This window comes from Leucoraja erinacea, chromosome 8, assembly GCF_028641065.1.
Source record: "Leucoraja erinacea ecotype New England chromosome 8, Leri_hhj_1, whole genome shotgun sequence".
NCBI lineage: Eukaryota > Metazoa > Chordata > Chondrichthyes > Rajiformes > Rajidae > Leucoraja > Leucoraja erinaceus.
This window is the reverse complement of record NC_073384.1, coordinates 2,249,132-2,266,868: the sequence shown is the minus strand read 5'-3', so window position 1 is coordinate 2,266,868 and position 17,737 is coordinate 2,249,132. Positions and strand designations below refer to the sequence as shown.

General features: G+C 48.9%; 1 protein-coding gene across 1 annotated transcript in view; it reads right to left on the bottom strand.

The window, feature by feature from the left end:
• Positions 1 to 17,737, bottom strand: part of abch1 (ATP-binding cassette, sub-family H, member 1) — a 101,516-nt gene that overhangs the window by 69,151 nt on the left and 14,628 nt on the right. The window contains exons 3-8 of the mRNA XM_055638835.1: positions 15,393 to 15,552; positions 14,346 to 14,500; positions 12,242 to 12,349; positions 6,775 to 6,868; positions 978 to 1,052; positions 724 to 880 (exon numbers count right to left, since the gene is read on the bottom strand). Coding sequence (XP_055494810.1) covers positions 724 to 880; positions 978 to 1,052; positions 6,775 to 6,868; positions 12,242 to 12,349; positions 14,346 to 14,500; positions 15,393 to 15,552 — 749 coding nt within the window. The remainder of the gene's footprint in view (positions 1 to 723; positions 881 to 977; positions 1,053 to 6,774; positions 6,869 to 12,241; positions 12,350 to 14,345; positions 14,501 to 15,392; positions 15,553 to 17,737) is intronic.

Sequence of the window (17,737 nt, the reverse complement as noted above, 5' to 3'; positions counted from 1 at the left end):
ATCGATTGTATCGAGGGGGGGGGTCTGTATCGAGGGATTGTATCGAGGGATTGTATCGGGGGATTGTATCGAGGGATTGTATCGAGGGATTGTATCGAGGGATTGTATCGAGGGATTGTATCGAGGGATTGTATCGAGGGATTGTATCGAGGGATTGTATCGGGGGATTGTATCGAGGGATTGTATCGAGGGATTGTATCGAGGGATTGTATCGAGGGATTGGGGATTGTATCGAGGGATTGTATCGAGGGATTGTATCGAGGGGATTGTATCGAGGGATTGTATCGAGGGTCTGTATCGAGGGGTTGTATCGAGGGGTTGTATCGAGGGGTTGTATCGAGGGGTTGTATCGAGGGGTTGTATCGGGGGATTGTATCGAGGGTCTGTATCGAGGGATTGTATCGAGGGTCTGTATCGAGGGATTGTATCGAGGGATTGTATCGAGGGTCTGTATCGGGGGATTGTATCGGGGGTATCGAGGGATTGTATCGAGGGTCTGTATCGAGGGATTGTATCGAGGGTCTGTATCGAGGGATTGTATCGAGGGATTGTATCGAGGGATTGTATCGAGGGATTGTATCGAGGGTCTGTATCGAGGGTCTGTATCGAGGGATTGTATCGAGGGATTGTATCGGGGGATTCAAGCAGCCAATGTCAGTCACTTCACTGAGGAAGGTCAGAGTGAAAACGAGGAAAAGGCCACCAGCTAGTTTCACATCTCACCTTTCAACTTGTTGTGATCGATGTCCCCGTTGAGAATCGGCTGCGTCTCCTGCACGTTTTTCACCCTGAATCTGTGTTTATTCTTTTGGAAAACACCAGAGTCAGTTGTCGACTGATCTGAGATTTTACACAACTTCAGGAATACGGTCTCCAATGACTGAAATAATCGTCAGATAAAGAAAGTCAGTGCCGTATGATATATTAGTTGTGTACAATTCACTAGCGGCTGATTCAGAAATGTCATCAGTACTCACTGACATGCTGTAGAATCTTATTAAATAATCAGGTGGTGCTTCTACAAGGAGTTTACCATTTCTCATTAATCCAACCTGAATAAGGAAGAGAAAAAAAAACTTTGGATTAAAGAATGAACTGAAATGTTTTTAACTGAATGTAGTTGTCAAATCAAGGAAGCTGTTGAGTGGAGCAAGGAGAACCAGTGCAGGACAGTCCAGCAGTAGGCTGGGATCAAGTAATGGGTATCACAGTACCTAAAGGGCCTGTCCCACCAGCTTCTAGCGCGACCAGACGTGGTGGCTTGAGGCGTACGGCCTTGCAGGGCCGGTCCCACTTCCAACCGCGGAGCCGTCTGCAGTTGTGCAGGGCTGGTCCAGACATCATACTCACCAACCAGCTGGGCAGAAGGCGGGCCGACTGAATTTGGACGTCGCACGGCGTCGGGTGATTACGTCATCACGCAACGCCACGCCGGGCGGTGACGTCATCGCGCAATGCCACGCGCTAGGCGTACACCGTCAAGACGCTGCGCACGGCGTTGAGACGCTATGTACGGCCTCAATGCGGCTGCGGGCCGACAGGCCGTTGTCGTGCAGAATTTTTGGACAGTGTCAGTTTTTCGGAGCCCCGCGCGATGTCGGGACCAGCTCCGCACAACTCCATACGGCTCTGGCGATCGAAGTGGGACCGGCCCCGCGAGGTCATACGGCTCAAGCGACCACGTGAGGTCGCGCTCGCCGCTTGCAGTCGCATGCTAGTGGGACCGGCCGTTAACACACACCGACTACCATCTGGGTTCTCTGATTATTGTGCGCTGTGTTAAGGCAACAAGACTTGAGATTCTAATGCATGGATCTGTATGGCTCCTCCAGACTCTATAAACAATGTGCACCTCAGAGAGTTGATAATACAAATGCGATTAATACTTTAACATATGCGTTGATTATTAATCAACACTGTGACCAGACTCCTCACTGGTGGTCACTCGAAACGAGTATGACTGTCCTCTCATGGAGGATGCCTGTGCATGACTTTGTGCTGGAGTAACTCAGCGGGTCAGGCAGCATCTGTGGAGAACATGGATAGGTGGCGTTTTGGGTGGAGAACATGGATAAGTGACTTTTTGGGTCGGGACCCTTCAGTCTGAAAGTAGAGGGTGGGGTGAAGATCTAGATGCAAGAAATGACCAGGTCCGATCAGCCCAGCCTCAAATGACCGCGGGTAGGGTAGTGCCTTGGTGGTGAAGGGAAGGAAACGTCACCTATCCATGTTCTCTCCACAGATGCTGCCTGACCCGCTGAGTTACTCCAGCACTCTGTGAAACGTCACCTATCCATGTTCTCTCCACAGATGCTGCCTGACCCGCTGAGTTACTCCAGCACTCTGTGAAACGTCACCTATCCATGTTCTCTCCACAGATGCTGCCTGACCCACTCAGTTATGGTGCAGCAGCATCTATGGAGCTAAGGAAATAGGCAACGTTTCGGGCCGAAATCCTTCTGGAAATAGGCAGCGTTTCGGGCCGAAACCCGTAAGGGTTTCGGCCCGAAACGTTGCCTATTTCCTTAGCTCCATAGATGCTGCTGCACCCGCTGAGTTACTCCAGCACTCTGTGAAACGTCACCTATCCATGTTCTCCACAGATGCTGCCTGACCCGCTGAGTTACTCCAGCACTCTGTGAAACGTCGCCTATCCATGTTCTCCACAGATGCTGCCTGACCTGCTGAGTTACTCCAGCACTGTGTGAAACGTCACCTATCCATGTTCTACACAGATGCTGCCTGACCCGCTGAGTTACTCCAGCACTCTGTGAAACGTCACCTATCCATGTTCTCTACAGATGCTGCCTGACCCGCTGAGTGACTCCAGCACTCTGTGACCCGCTGAGTTACTCCAGCACTCTGTGGAACGTCACCTATCCATGTTCTCCACAGATGCTGCCTGACCCACTCAGTTATGGTGCAGCAGCATCTCTGGAGCTAAGGAAATAGGCAACGTTTCGGGCCGAAATCCTTCTGGAAATAGGCAACGTTTCGGGCCGAAACCCTTACGGGTTTCGGCCCGAAACGTTACCTATTTCCTTAGCTCCATAGATGCTGCTGCACCCCTGAGTTACTCCAGCACTCTGTGAAACGTCACCTATCCATGTTCTCCACAGATGCTGCCTGACCCGCTGAGTTACTCCAGCACTATGTGAAACGTCACCTATCCATGTTCTCCACAGATGCTGCCTGACCCGCTGAGTTACTCCAGCACTCATGTGAAACGTCACCTATCCATGTTCTCCACAGATGCTGCCTGACCCACTGAGTTACTCCAGCACTCTGTGTCTAGTGCTGGTATAGACCAGCATCTGCAGTTCCTTGCTTCTATACCCAACTAGACCAAGCGGGACCCGTTGGGGGGGTGGGGAGCCTACAGCGTCACACACACTTTAACCACCCCCCACACACACACACAGTGGGGGTGGGGTTAGAGGGGCTGTGTTTCTATGTGTCTATGTTGGCTGGTGTGGGCAGGTTGTGCTGAAGGGGCTTGTTTCCATGCTGTGACTATTATAATGCCAAAGACAATAGCTAACGCCTCCTCTTCATCTGAGCAGAATATTCTTTAGAGTGTGGTCCACATACAAGAAACATGCTCGAGTTTGTTGCATGACCATGACACTAGACAACAGATGACAGGAGTAGGCCAATCGCCCCTTCGAGCCAGCACCGCCATTCAATGTGATCATGGTTGATCATCCCCAATCAGTACCCGGTTCCTGCCTTCTCCCCATATCCCCTGACTCCCCTGACTATTTTTAAGAGCCCCCTCTATCTCTCTCTTGGAAGTATCCAGAGAACCGGCCTCCACAGCCCTCTGAGGCAGAGAATTCCACCGACTCACCACTCTCTGTGAGAAAAAGTATTTCCTCGTCTCCGTTCTAAATGGCTTACTCCTTATTGTTACTCTGTGGCCCCTGGTTCTAGACTCCCCCAAACATCGGGAACATGTTTCCTGCCTCTAGCGTGTCCAAACCCTTAACAATCTTATATGTTTCAATGAGATAGCCTCTCATCCTTCTAAACTCCACAGAGTGTACAAGCCCAGCCGCTCCATTCTCTCAGCATATGACAGTCCCGCCATCCCGGGGATTAACCTGGAGGCATGACAGGTTGGTCCCAGTGCCCCCTCCATCGTAGCGTGGACCATGAATGACTGAGTGCCCCTGTACACTCTGCTCCTACTTCATCCTGAAGGCAAGATTGAACCTGACACAGTAAGTAGCTGCTGGAGATATTGATGCTGGCCTGGAATCCAAGGGGGATGTGACAGAGTGCCGGCGTGTGCCAGGGAAGGAGCAGAGTGATGTGATGTTTCCAGCCTCTGCCATTTATTGCTGGCATCTCCATCAGTCTTTAGGCGCAGATACATCACCTGTTGTGAAGGAAGGCACACGCGTTGCATTTCAATTTCATGTCGTGCCTGAGTCTCTGTGAATCCTCCAAGTATTTGCAAATATCTCTTCCTCTATTTCTGCACTGACCAACATTTTCTTGGTTACAGCCCAGGGATCTGATTGGACCTTGTACGGTAATCCACACAGTCCTGTATGATTATATAAAAAGGACACAAAATGCTGGAGTAACTCAGCAGGTCAGGCAGCACCCGTGGTGAAACATAGAAAAATAGGTGCAGGAGTAGGCCATTCAGCCCTTCGAGCCAGTACTGCCATTCAATATGATCATGGCTGATCATCCAAAATCAGTATCCCGTTCATGTTGTTTCCCCATGTCCCTTGATTCCTTTAGCCCTAAGAGTTAAATCTAACTCTCTCTTGAAAACGTTTCAGGTGACATTTCAGGTCGCAACCCTTCTTCAGACTGAAAATGTCACCTATCCATGTTCTTCAGAGATGCTGCCTGACCTGCTGAGTCACTGCATCATTTTGTGTCTTGTTTGTAAACCTGCATTCCTATATGGTCCTCCCACACTCCAAAGACGTGCAGGTTTGTAGGTTAATTGGCTTGGTGTAAATGTAAATTGTCCCCTAGTGTATGTGGGATAGTGTTAGTGTGTGGGGATGGCTGGTCGGTGCGGACGGACTCGGTGGGCCGAAGGGCCTGTTTCCATGCTTTACAAGGGCCAATAAACCGACAAACCTGCACGTCTTTGGTATGTGGGTGGAAACCGGAGCACCCGGAGGAAACCCACATGGTAACAGGGAGAACGTGTAAACTCCACATAGACAGCCAGGATCAAACCTGGGTCTCAGGCGCTGTCAGGCAGCAGTTCGACCAGCTGTGCCACTGTGCTGCCCCCTGCTTGTAGAAAGTTCTGAAACAAAAGCAATACAGCCTCTCTCCACTGGCTCCCTGTGCGGTTCTGTATACATTTCAAGACCCTCCTCTATGTCTACAATGCCCTCAATGGGCTTGCCCCCTCCTACATTAAAAGTCTTCTTACCCACCACTCCACCTCCAGGCCCCTCAGATCGGCCGACTTGGGGTTGCTGAATATCCCGCGGTCTAGGCATAAGCTCAGGGGCGACCGCACCTTTGCGGTTGCAGCCCCTAGACTGTGGAACAGCATCCCCCTTCCCATCAGAACTGCCCCCTCCATCGACTTCTTTAAGTCAAGACTAAAATCTTATCTATACTCCCAAGCCTTTCCTGACGTCCACTGAGCGAGGGCTATATGTATATATGTATGTAGTTTGTTTGTTTATACTATCCTTATAACAAATATAAAGCACTTTGGCCAACGAGAGTTGTTTTTTAAATGTGCTATATAAATAAATGTGACTTGACTTGTGACTTGATACATGGTGTGCAGATTCCACACAACTTCACCAAGGTCCAGATGTTCACCAACATACACACAACTTTACCAACCAACATCTGTGGACCAGGTGACATTCTGTGTTGAATCAATGGCATTGCACTTGTATTCATCCGATTGTGTAGTTGAATCCTACTCACTCACACTGTTTACGATGCTTGCAAAAGCTGATAGTTTAGTTTGGAGATGCAGCCTCCACAGCTTATACAGGACCTTCGCCTGATTCCACCTCAATGCCACCCACAAAGCTCCTTTAGTTTAGTTTAGAGATACAGGGCGGAAACAGGCCCTTCGGCCCACCGAGTCCGTGCCGATCAGCGATCCCTGCACATTAACACTATTCTACACACACTAAGGACAGTTAACATTTACACCAAGCCAATTAACCTACAAACCGGCACGTCTTTGGAGTGTGGGAGGAAACTGGAGCACCCGGAGAAATCCCACGCAGGTCACGGAGAGAACGTACATCCTCCGTACAGACAGCACCTGTAGTCAGGATGGAACCCGGGTCTCTGGCGCTGTGAGGCAGCAACTCTACCGCTGCGCCACCGTGCCGAGGCTTATAAATAAGACCAATATCGATGTAACAGGCTAGATGCAGGAAGATTGTTCTCAATGTTGGGGAAGTCAAGAACAAAGGGTCACAGTTTAAGGATAAGGGGGAAGTCTTTTAGCACCGAGATGTGAAAAACATTTTTCACACAGAGAGTGGTGAATCTGTGGAATTCTCTGCCACAGAAGGTAGTTGAGGCCACAGTTCATTGGCTATATTTAAGAGGAAGTTAGATGTGGTCCGTGTGGCCAAAGGGATCAGGGGGTATGGAGAGAAGGCAGGTACAGGATACTGAGTTGGATGATCAGCCATGATCATATTGAATGGCGAATGGTGCTGGCTCGAAGGGCCGAATGGCCTACTCCTGCATCTATTTTCTATGTTTCTACGTTTCTAATTCCAAACACATTTTTGAGTAAAAGCTGAGACCTACCAGGTGGGCCTGTCGGGCTTCTTCTATGTAATGTGTGGTTACGATCACTGAGGTCCCTTGGCTTTTCACTATGTCCACCAAGTGTTGCCAAATCCTGCAGAAAGCAGAGAGAAAGGGTTAAAAACATGCCCAGAAATACATTCATTAATAGTCTGACACAAAGGCTCATTTCATGTATTGATTTATTCATTGTTAATAAAGAACTGCTAAGCTGTCAGGAATCAACATGTTGCATTTATCCCTAACCAGAGAATAAGTACAGCCACACAGAATGCTGGAGTAACTCAGCGGGTCAGGCAGCATCTGTGGAGAACATGGATAGGTGACGTTTCACAGTGTGCTGGAGTAACTCAGCGGGTGCAGCAGCATCTATGGAGCTAAGGAAATAGGCAACGTTTCGGGCCGAAACCCAGATGGGGTTTCGGCCCGAAACGTTGCCTATTTCCAGAAGGGTTTCGGCTCGAAACGTTGCCTATTTCCTTAGCTCCATAGATGCTGCTGTACCATAACTCAGCGGGTCAGGCAGCATCTGTGGAGAACATGGATAGGTGACGTTTCACAGAGTGCTGGAGTAACTCAGCGGGTCAGGCAGCATCTGTGGAGAACATGGATAGGTGACGTTTCACAGAGTGCTGGAGTAACTCAGTGGGTCAGGCAGCATCTGTGGAGAACATGGATAGGTGACCTTTCACAGAGTGCTGGAGTAACTCAGCGGGTCAGGCAGCATCTGTGGAGAACATGGATAGGTGACGTTTCACAGAGTGCTGGAGTAACTCAGCGGGTCAGGCAGCATCTGTGGAGAACATGGACAAGCAATGCTTTGTGATGGGACCCTTCTAGAGACTACAGCACTTTGTATTTTTTGCGAAAGATTCCAGCATCAGTATTTCCTGGTTCCTTAGTCAGAGGGTAGTCATTGGCTACATTTAGGGAATATTTAGGGAACTCAGCGGGTCAGGCAGCATCTGTGGAGAACAAGGATAGGTGACGTTTGGGTCGGAACCCTTCTTCAGACTGCTTTCGGAGAGAAGAGGAGAACTTCTTCAAAGTAGGCATACCTTGAACAACGTTCGTAGTGGAGCGGACAAAATGCTGAAGAGGGGTTCATAAGTTCATAAGTGATAGAAACACAATTAGGCCATTCGGCCCATCTACCGAATGGTATGTTAGCATTCATAGGAAAAGGATTTGAGTATAGGAGCAGGGAGAAACATAGAAACATAGAAATTAGGTGCAGGAGTAGGCCATTCAGCCATTCGAGCCTGCACCACCATTCAATATGATCATGGCTGATCATCCAACTCAGGAGGTTCTACTGCAGTTGTACAGGGTCTTGGTGAGACCACACCTGGAGTATTGTGTACAGTTTTGGTCTCCTAATCTGAGGAAAGACATTCTTGCCATAGAGGGAGTACAGAGAAGGTTCACCAGACTGATTCCTGGGATGTCAGGACTTTCATATGAAGAAAGACTGGATAGACTCTGCTTGTACTCGCTAGAATTTAGAAGATTGAGGGGGGATCTTATAGAAACTTACAACATTCTTAAGGGGTTGGACAGGCTAGATGCAGGAAGATTGTTCCCGATGTTGGGGAAGTCCATGACAAGGGGTCACAGCTTAAGGATAAGGGAGAAATCCTTTAAAACCGAGATGAGAAGAACTTTTTTCACACAGAGAGTGGTGAATCTCTGGAACTCTCTGCCACAGAGGGTAGTCGAGGCCAGTTCATTGGCTATACTTAAGAGGGAGTTAGATGTGGCCCTTGTGGCTAAAGGGATCAGGGGGTATGGAGAGAAGGCAGGAACAGAATACTGAGTTGGATGATCAGCCATGATTATATTGAATGGCGGTGCAGGCTCGAAGGGCCGAATGGCCTACTCCTGCACCTAATTTCTATGTTTCTAAGTTTCTCCTCCACCATTCAATCACGGCTGATCTATCTCTCCCTCTCAAACCCCATTCTCCTGCCTTCTCCCCATAACCTCTGACGTCAGTACTAATCAAGAATCTATTTATCTCCATCTTAAATATATCCACTGACCCGTGGCCTCCGCAGCCTTCAATGGCAATGAATTCCACAGATTCACCACCCTCTGACTAAGGAAATTTCTACTTATCTCCTCCCGAAATAACGTCCTTTAATTCTGAGACTACGGCCTCTGGTCCCAACAAGGGAAACATCCTCTCCACATCCACTCTATCCAACCTGAACCATCACCTATTCCCCAGTGACGCTGCCTAACTGTTGAGTTACTCCAGCACTTTAGACAATAGACAATAGGTGCAGGAGTAGGTCATTCGGCCCTTCAAGCCAGCTCCGCAATTCAATGTGATCATGGCTGATCATCCCCAATCAGTACCCCGTTCCTGCCTTCTCCCTATATCCCCTGACTCCGCTATCTTTAAGAGCCCTATCCAGCTCTCTCTTGAAAGCATCGAGAGAACCCGCCTCCACCGCCCTCTGAGGCAGAGAATTCCACAGACTCACAACTCTCTGTGAAAAAAAGTGTTTCCTCGTCTCCGTTCTAAATGGCTTACCCCTTATTCCTAAACTGTGGCCCCTGGTTCTGGACTCCCACAACATCGGGGACATGTTTCCTGCCTCTAGCGTGTCCAAGCCCTTAATAATCTTATTAAGGTACACAAAATCATATAAGATTTTGTGTACCTTAATAATCTTATATGTTTCAATGAGATCCCCTTGTATTGATCACTTTGTATCTATCTTTAATATAAACCAGCTTCTGCTGGTCTGTTGGCTCGAAGGGCCAAATGACCCACCAGCACCTATTGTCTATGGTCTATTGCAGTTCTGGGTTTCGATACAGTAAATTCTGAGCTTTGCTTTTTTCAATTTGTCCTGGAGAATGACCCAGCTTTGACGTCACTGCCTCTAATCTTCTCCTGCACTGAACACTGCAGGACAATGTGTGATGAGGTGCCCATGTGTTAGACAAGGCATCTCCCACACCAAGAGCTTCCTCAGCCTCTGCATCCTCTCAGTATGGGCACAGACCAGTGACTCCAACCTCACTCACACAAAGGTCACCCAGCTGTTATCAAGCAACTGAACCATCGTACCGCAACTAAAGCCCAGTGCTGAACTACTATCTACCTCATTGGTGACCCTCAGACTATCCTTGATCAGACTTTGCTGGCTTTACCTTGCACTAGAAACATAGAAACATAGAAAATAGGTGCAGGAGTAGGCCATTCGGCCCTTCGAGCCTGCACCGCCATTCAATATGATCATGGCTGATCATCCAACTCAGTATCCTGTACCTGCCTTCTCTCCATACCCCCTGATCCTTTTAGCCACAAGGGCCACATCTAAGTCCCTCTTAAATATAGCCAATGAACTGGCCTCAACTACTTTCTGTGGCAGAGAGTTCCACAGATTCACCACTCTATGTGTGAATTTTTTTTTTCTCATCTCGGTCCTAAACGACTTCCCCCTTATCCTTAAACTGTGACCCCTTGTTCTGGACTTCCCCAACATCGGGAACAATCTTCCTGCATCTAGCCTGTCCAACCACTTAAGAATTTTGTAAGTTTCTATAAGATCTCCCCTCAATCATCTAAATTCTAGCGAGTTATCCACTGACTTGGCCTCTAGCGAACTAAATGTTATTCCCTTACCATGTATCTATACACTGTAAATGGACCCCCCCCCCCCATCACTAACCCAGCCTGATGGTAGGTCCCAAACCCAAGGGTGGTGAATCTGTGGAATTCTTTGCCACAGAAGGCTGTGGAGGCCAAGTCAGTGGATATTTTTAAGGTGGAGATAGATAGATTCTTGTGTTTAAGAAGGAACTGCAGATGCTGGAAAATCGAAGGTAGACAAAAATGCTGGAGAAACTCAGCGGGTGCAGCAGCATCTATGGAGGGAAGGAAATAGGTAACGTTTCGGGCCAAAACCTTTCTTTCGGCCTGAAACGTCGCCTATTTCCTTCGCTCTATAGATGCTGCTGCAACCGCTGAGTTTCTCCAGCATTTTTGTCTACCTATAGATAGGTTCCTGATTAGTACGGGTGTCAGGGGTTATGGGGAGAAGGCAGGATTATGGGGTTAGGAGGGAGAGCTAGATCAGCCATGATTGAATGGCGGAGTAGGCTTGATGGGCCGAATGGCCTAATTCTATTCCTATCCCTTATGAATGTATCAACATGAAACATTTCTCCTTCTACAACCCACCTGCCAGGTGCGTTCAGCATTTCCTGTTCTTGTAACTCTCTGGTAATACCTGCACCTCTCTACGTCGAGAACCAGATGACAGAGGTTTAAAGTGAGGGAGGGGGGAAAGATTCCATAGAAATCTGAGGGCGATCTTTTCCACACATGTGTATGCGTGGGTAGTTGAGGCAGGTACCATCGCAATGTTTAAGAAACATTTAGACAGGTACATGGATAGGACAGGTTTAGAGGGATATGGGCCAAACGCAGACAGGTGGGACTACTGTAGCTGGGGCGTGTTGGCTGGCGTGGGCAAGTTGGGCTGAAGGGCCTGTTTCCATGCCTCAGAATAAAAGGACATACCGTTGGAGATAAGAAGGAATTTCTTTAGCCAGCGGGGGTGGTGAATCTGTGGAAGACATTGCTGCAGACGGCTGTGGAGGCCAAGTCAGTGGATATTTTTAAAGCGGAGATGAATAGGTGTTTGATTAGTACCGGTGGCAAGGAGTATGGGGAGAAGGCAGCACAGTGGGGTTGACAGGGAAAAATCGATTGGCAATGATTGGATGGAGCAGACTCGATGGCCAAATGGCCTAAATCTGCTCCTATGCCTTATGACCTTATGTGCAGGCAAGTTAGTGTTGCAGTGGTGGAGGTGTGGTCAGTGGGTGGGGGGGGGGGGTGGGGGGTGAATCCCACAACAGCAGCCTAGCTACTGTAGACACAACCACCGGTGGGGGAGACCAACGTCACAGCCGCTGAATGGTCCATACAATTGTAATCTTGCCACCTTGCCCCAGATAAATCAGCGTGGGTGACACTAGGGGGAGTACATGTGTGGAGTGTGGAGGGCAGAGGTGTACACACGTACACGTGTGTGTGTGTGTGTGCGGTGGGTGTACACGTGTGTGTGTGTGTGTGCGGTGGGTATACACGTGTGTGTGTGTGTCTGTGCGCATTGGATGTACACACATACACGTGTGTGTGTGTGCGCGGTGGGTGTACATGCGTGTGTGTGTGCGCGGTGGGTGTACACGCATACACGTGTGCGTGCGGTGGGTGTACACGTGTGTGTGCGGTGGGTGTACATGTGTGTGTGTGCGCTGTATGTGCACGCGTGTACACATTTGTGTGTGCGTTGTGTGTACACGTGTGTGTGCATTGTGTGTACACGTGTGTGTGCGTTGTGTGTACACGTGTGTGTGCATTGTGTGTACACGTGTGTGTGTGTTGTGTGTATATGTGTGTGTGCGTTGTGTGTACACGTGTGTGTGCGTTGTGTGTACACACCTGGTCCGCAGCACTGGGTCCACGCCGACGGTCGGCTCGTCCAGGAGCAGGAGCGGAGGCTGCTGGAGTAGAGCAGCCCCCAGAGACACACGCCGCCTCTGCCCACCGCTGCAACACACGTGAGCACATGTCAGCACACGCTAGCACACGCCAGCACACGTCATCACACACACAGCACTGGGTCTGAAGAAGGGTCTCGACCCGAAACATCTCCCATTACCTTCCCTCCAGAGATGCTGCCTGTCCCGCTCAGGTAAGGGCCTGTCCCACGTGGCCGCATTTACGCGTCACGACGCACGACGCTCGCGATGTGACACGCACGTGATGTGCGCATTCCGCACGCATGGTGCGCGATGACATAGGCAGTGACGTGCGGCTACTTGCAGCGTCGCAGGATTTTGTGATGTACAAAATCTTCACACGCCATCTGCGTGACGCGCACATGACAGCCAAGTGGGACAGGCCCTTTACTCCAGCATTTTGTGCCTAACATCAGGACAATGTCTGCTCTCACTCTTCCTGTACAGCTGTTTATTTTAGTTTGTCGATACAGCATGGAAACAGGCCCTTCGGTCCCCTGTGTCCACAATGACCATCAATCACCCGTACACTAACACTATCCTACACACACCAGGGGCAATTTACAGAGGCCAATTAACCTACAAACCTGCACCTCTTTGGGATGTGGGAGGATTGGCAACCGGTAGAGCAGCCCCAGAGGAAAGCTGTTCCTCCACTGGTTCGATCACTGTAGCGGGATGGTAGGACGTAAACAGTCCATGGTTTGGTGTGAAACTCCGCACAGACCGCAGACAGCGCCAGACTCAATGGAGGGGGATGGTAACGGTGATGCGTTGGGTCTCTGGCGCTGTGAGGAGACAGAGCAACTCTACTGGCAATTAACCTACGCTGCGTCCACCGGAGGTGATCACAGGGAGAACACACAGCAGGTAGTGTGGAACCCGGGTCTCTGGCTGTGTAGAACCTTATCGTTGCACAGGTTGTGAATGTTATTCCCTTTATTTTGTATCTGTACACGCCGTGATTGTAATCATGTATTGTCTTTCCATTGACTGGAAAGCATGCAACAACAAAACACCTTGTCTCTGTACCTGGGTACATGTGACATTAATAAGCTAAACTAAAGTTTGTTGACATAACTCTCCAGGTAATGAGTTTTATAATTGCATAAGCAGGGGGTGTATCAGATGTTACATTTTGGTGAGACAAACCAAGGCAAGAGGTACAGTACACAATAGAGACCTGGTGGTGGTGGAGAACAGAGACCTGGTAGTGTGGGGATATGGTATGTTAGCATTCATAGCAAAAGGATTTGAGTATAGGAGCAGGGAGGTTCTACTGCAGTTGTACAGGGTCTTGTGAACCTTGTCTGCACTCCCTCAATAGCAAGAATGTCCTTCCTCAACTTTGGAGACCAAGACTGCCCACAATACTCCACGTGTGGTCTCACTAGGTGCTCTGTACAACTGCAGAAGGACCTCTTTGCTCCTAAGGGTGAAGGCCCTTCTTCGGACTGAGAGTCAGGGGAGAGGGAAACGAGAGATAGAGACGGTGATGTAGAGAGATAAAGAACAAATGAACGAAAGATGCAAAAAAAGTAACGATGGCGAAGCAATTGTTTGGCTGTGTGCTAGGTGAAAACCAGTTACAGACAATGAGACTCAACAAGACGGCTGGTATGATGGGTGGGGGGGGAGGGATGGAGAGAGAGGGGATGCAAGGGTTACTTGAAGTTTCACATCTTGTCAAACATAAGGGTTAGCACTACACGCTAAGAATCCCAGCTGTGGAGACACTGGTATCGTTGTCTTGTTGTAGGACGTTGACCATTCTTTTAATCTGGATTTTTAACTCATGTATTGTGTTTTTTTCAATATAATTTATGATGCTTTTATAAGTGATATACTAAGATTATATATGTATTTTATGATATTTTTTAATATGCAATGCATTTTTATGTAATGTTGCCCCTTGTCTGGACCTCGAGTAAGCAATACAATTTATTATTATTATTATTATTATTATTATTATTATTATTATTATTATTACATCCGTTTGAGGCACAACAAAGTATTCTGCGTACCTGAGGTGCTTTATAAGTATGTGCTTGTCAGGAAGGTCGAGGAAATCGACCAGGAAGGAGAGGCGTGCCTGGATATCTTTCCTCTTCAGCCCGTGTATGCGGCCAAAGTAATGCAAGGTGTCAGCGATGCTGAACTCATGGTACAGTGCCAGCTCCTGTCACAAATCACAGAGAAGATGTCTTCATATTAAACATGCATGTGATGGAAATCAATGTAGGCATCACAGCACAGAATCGCAGCATCGAACAGTGGAGAGGAGGCAGGAGTGGCTCCTTGTGAAAACAACCCCGTCCCATCCACGGTGGCACCGCAGCAGGTAGAGCTGCTGCCTCACAGCGCCAGAGAACCCGGGTTACATCCTGACTGTGGGTGCTGTCGGTATGGAAGTTGTCTGCTCTCTCTGTGACATCCGTGGGTTTTCTCCGGGTTCTCCGGGCGCTCCGGATGGCGAAAGACCTAGAGGTTTGTGGGATAATTGGCGGGTAGAACCGGTATGCGGGGATCGCTGGTCGGTGCGGACACGGTGGGCTGAAGGGCCTGTTTCTGCACTGTATCTCTAAACTAAACCAGACTCAACACTCCCTTCTCAACGAGGTTCATAAGTTATAGGAGCAGAATTAGGCCATTCGGCCCATCAAGTCTACTCCACGATTTAATCGTGGCTGATCTATCTCTCCCTCCTAACCCCATTCTCCTGCCTTCTCCCCATAACCCCTGACACCCGCACTAATCAGGAATGTGGCAATCTCCGCGTTAAAAGTATCCATTGACAGCCATTGCAAAGAATCCCACAGATTCACCACCCTCTAACTAAATAAATTCCTCCTCATCTCCTTTCTAAAGGAGCACCCTTAAATTCTGAAGCTGTGACCTCTGGTCCTAGACTCTCCCACTAGTGGAAACATCCTCTCCACATCCACTCTATACAGGTCTTTCACTTTTCGGTAAGTTTCATTGAGGTTCCCCCTCATCCTTCTGGTATCGGAGGGATGGAATGGCAGGGAAGGTGGGAGTGATGGAATGGGATGGGTGGACGGGCTGTGTACCTGTGGCATGTATCCCACCATCCTGCCGGGAACGCCATGGCCAGGAAAGGCGGGAGGCTTCCCCAGAACGGTGATGCGACCACTGGAGATGCGGAGTCTGCCCAGAACACAGCGGAGGAGCGTGGTTTTACCGCAGCCACTCGGTCCTAGCAGTCCGTATCTGCGCGGGACAGAGAGTGGAATGACCAACCTTGTTACACGGGACACACACTGTACAATGGACAGCACCAGTGTGGGAGAAGCTTGTCGACAACACACAACAGGTGAGAGAATGCACAACAGGTGTGAGAATGCACAACAGGTGCAAGAACACTCAACAGGTGCAAAAACACACCAGGCGTGAGAACACACACACACCAGTAATGAAAACACAACCCCAGGTGTGAAAATGCACACCAGTAATGAAAACACAACCCCAGGTGTGAAAATGCACACCAGTAATGAAAACACAACCCCAGGTGTGAAAATGCACAACAGGTGTGAAAACACAACCCCAGGTGTGAAAATGCACAACAGGTGTGAAAACACAACCCCACGTGTGAAAACACAACACCAAGTGTGAAAATGCACAACAGGTGTGGAAACACAACCACAGGTGTGAAAACACAAGTGTGAGAAGTGCGAGAATGCACAACAGGTGTGAGAACGCTCACCTCCAGATTCAGGGACAGTTTCTTCCCAGCTGTCATCAGGCAACTGAACCATCATACCACAACCAGAGAGCGGTCCTGAACTACTATCTACCTCATTGGGGACCCTCGGACTATCCTTGATCGGACTTTGCTGGCTTTACCTTGCACTAAATGTTCTTTCCTTATCCTGTATCTGTACACTGTAGACGGCTCGATTGTAATCATGTATTGTCTTTCCGCTGACTGGTTAGCACGCAACAAAAGCTTTTCACTGTACCTCGGTACACGTGACAATGAACTAAAAGGAACTGAAACTGAGGTGACTGGTTGGCAAAGCTGACTCACTGGAGTGTCACATCTCCCATGAGATGGAGAAAGAGGTGGGGACAATGTGAGGAGACTGATGAGACGGGTAGGATTGAGGAGCATTGAAGATTGGGATGAGGTGCAGAAGAAGGTGGTTGAGGGTGAGAGGGAAGCAGGGATGTCAAGAGGGGGAACCAGATTGAAGGGGAAGGGGGTTAGGTCAGGAGAATTAGTTTCATTGCACAAAACAAAGAAGTATCCAATAGATTAGTGGCTGCAGTCGGTCTTCAGTGAAGTTTGGTGGCCATCACTTTGGGCCGGCTGCAATGTCCTCGATGCCCGTCTGAAACAAGTTCATAAGGTCATCAGTGATAGCAGAATTAGGCCATTCGGCCCATCCCGTCTACTCTGCCATTCAATCATGGCTGATCTATCTCATCCTCCTAACCCCATTCTCCTGCCTTCTCCCCATAACCTCTGTCACCTGTACTGATCAACACCTGGATCTTCACATGTGCAGCCTACTCGTGCAGCATTCAGTCATACACCTGGTGTGGGATATCCTCACTGCAGGTCACCTGTGTGGCTTATACCTGGGGACAGAAGCTGGAGAACCAGTGGGATGTTGCTAATAAACTTCCAGAGGCAGCCTGACAAGGGCATAAGAGATTAGTATACAAACTTAAAGCACACGCGATTGGGGGCCGGCAACGTGGATACCGAACGCTGGCAAACTACAGCAAAGGTGGAGCAGCGGGTCCTTTTCACAATGGGCTACGCTGGGTACCAGCAAGCCCACCCTGCAACTTCAGCCATGACATGACGGGCCTTCACGGTCCAGGTCACACTAACCTGGGGGGCACTTTCAGGACAACAGGGGACTTTGGAAATGGCCCCAAATGTTTGGCAGACTCTGTAGACTGTCTCATGTGAACTATTTTTCTGGTAAAACCGGGAAAGTACTGTATAAATGATGCCTGATGCAGCGAACCTGGTGTCTAAGTGCTTATGTTCAGGTGATAGGCAGTTGTACTCAACTTTCATTACACAGGATTTGAGTATGAATTTCTACTGCAGTTGTACATGTGACACAAATACAGTTTTGCTCCAAATCTGACCATGCCATAGTGCAGAGACATACCACTATTCCATGCCATGTCCATGAAGAAAGACTGGATATACTCGGCTTGGACTCGCTAGAATTTAGAAGATTGAGGGGGGATCTTATAGAAACTTACAAAATTCTTAAGGGGTTTGACAGGCTAGATGCAGGAAGATTGTTCCCGATGTTAGGGAAGTCCAGGACAATGTTTAAGGATAAGGGGGAAATCTTTGAAAGAACTTTTTTTTTTAAAGAGGTGGTGATGTGATGTCTCTGCCACAGAGGGTAGTTGAGGTAAGTTTCAT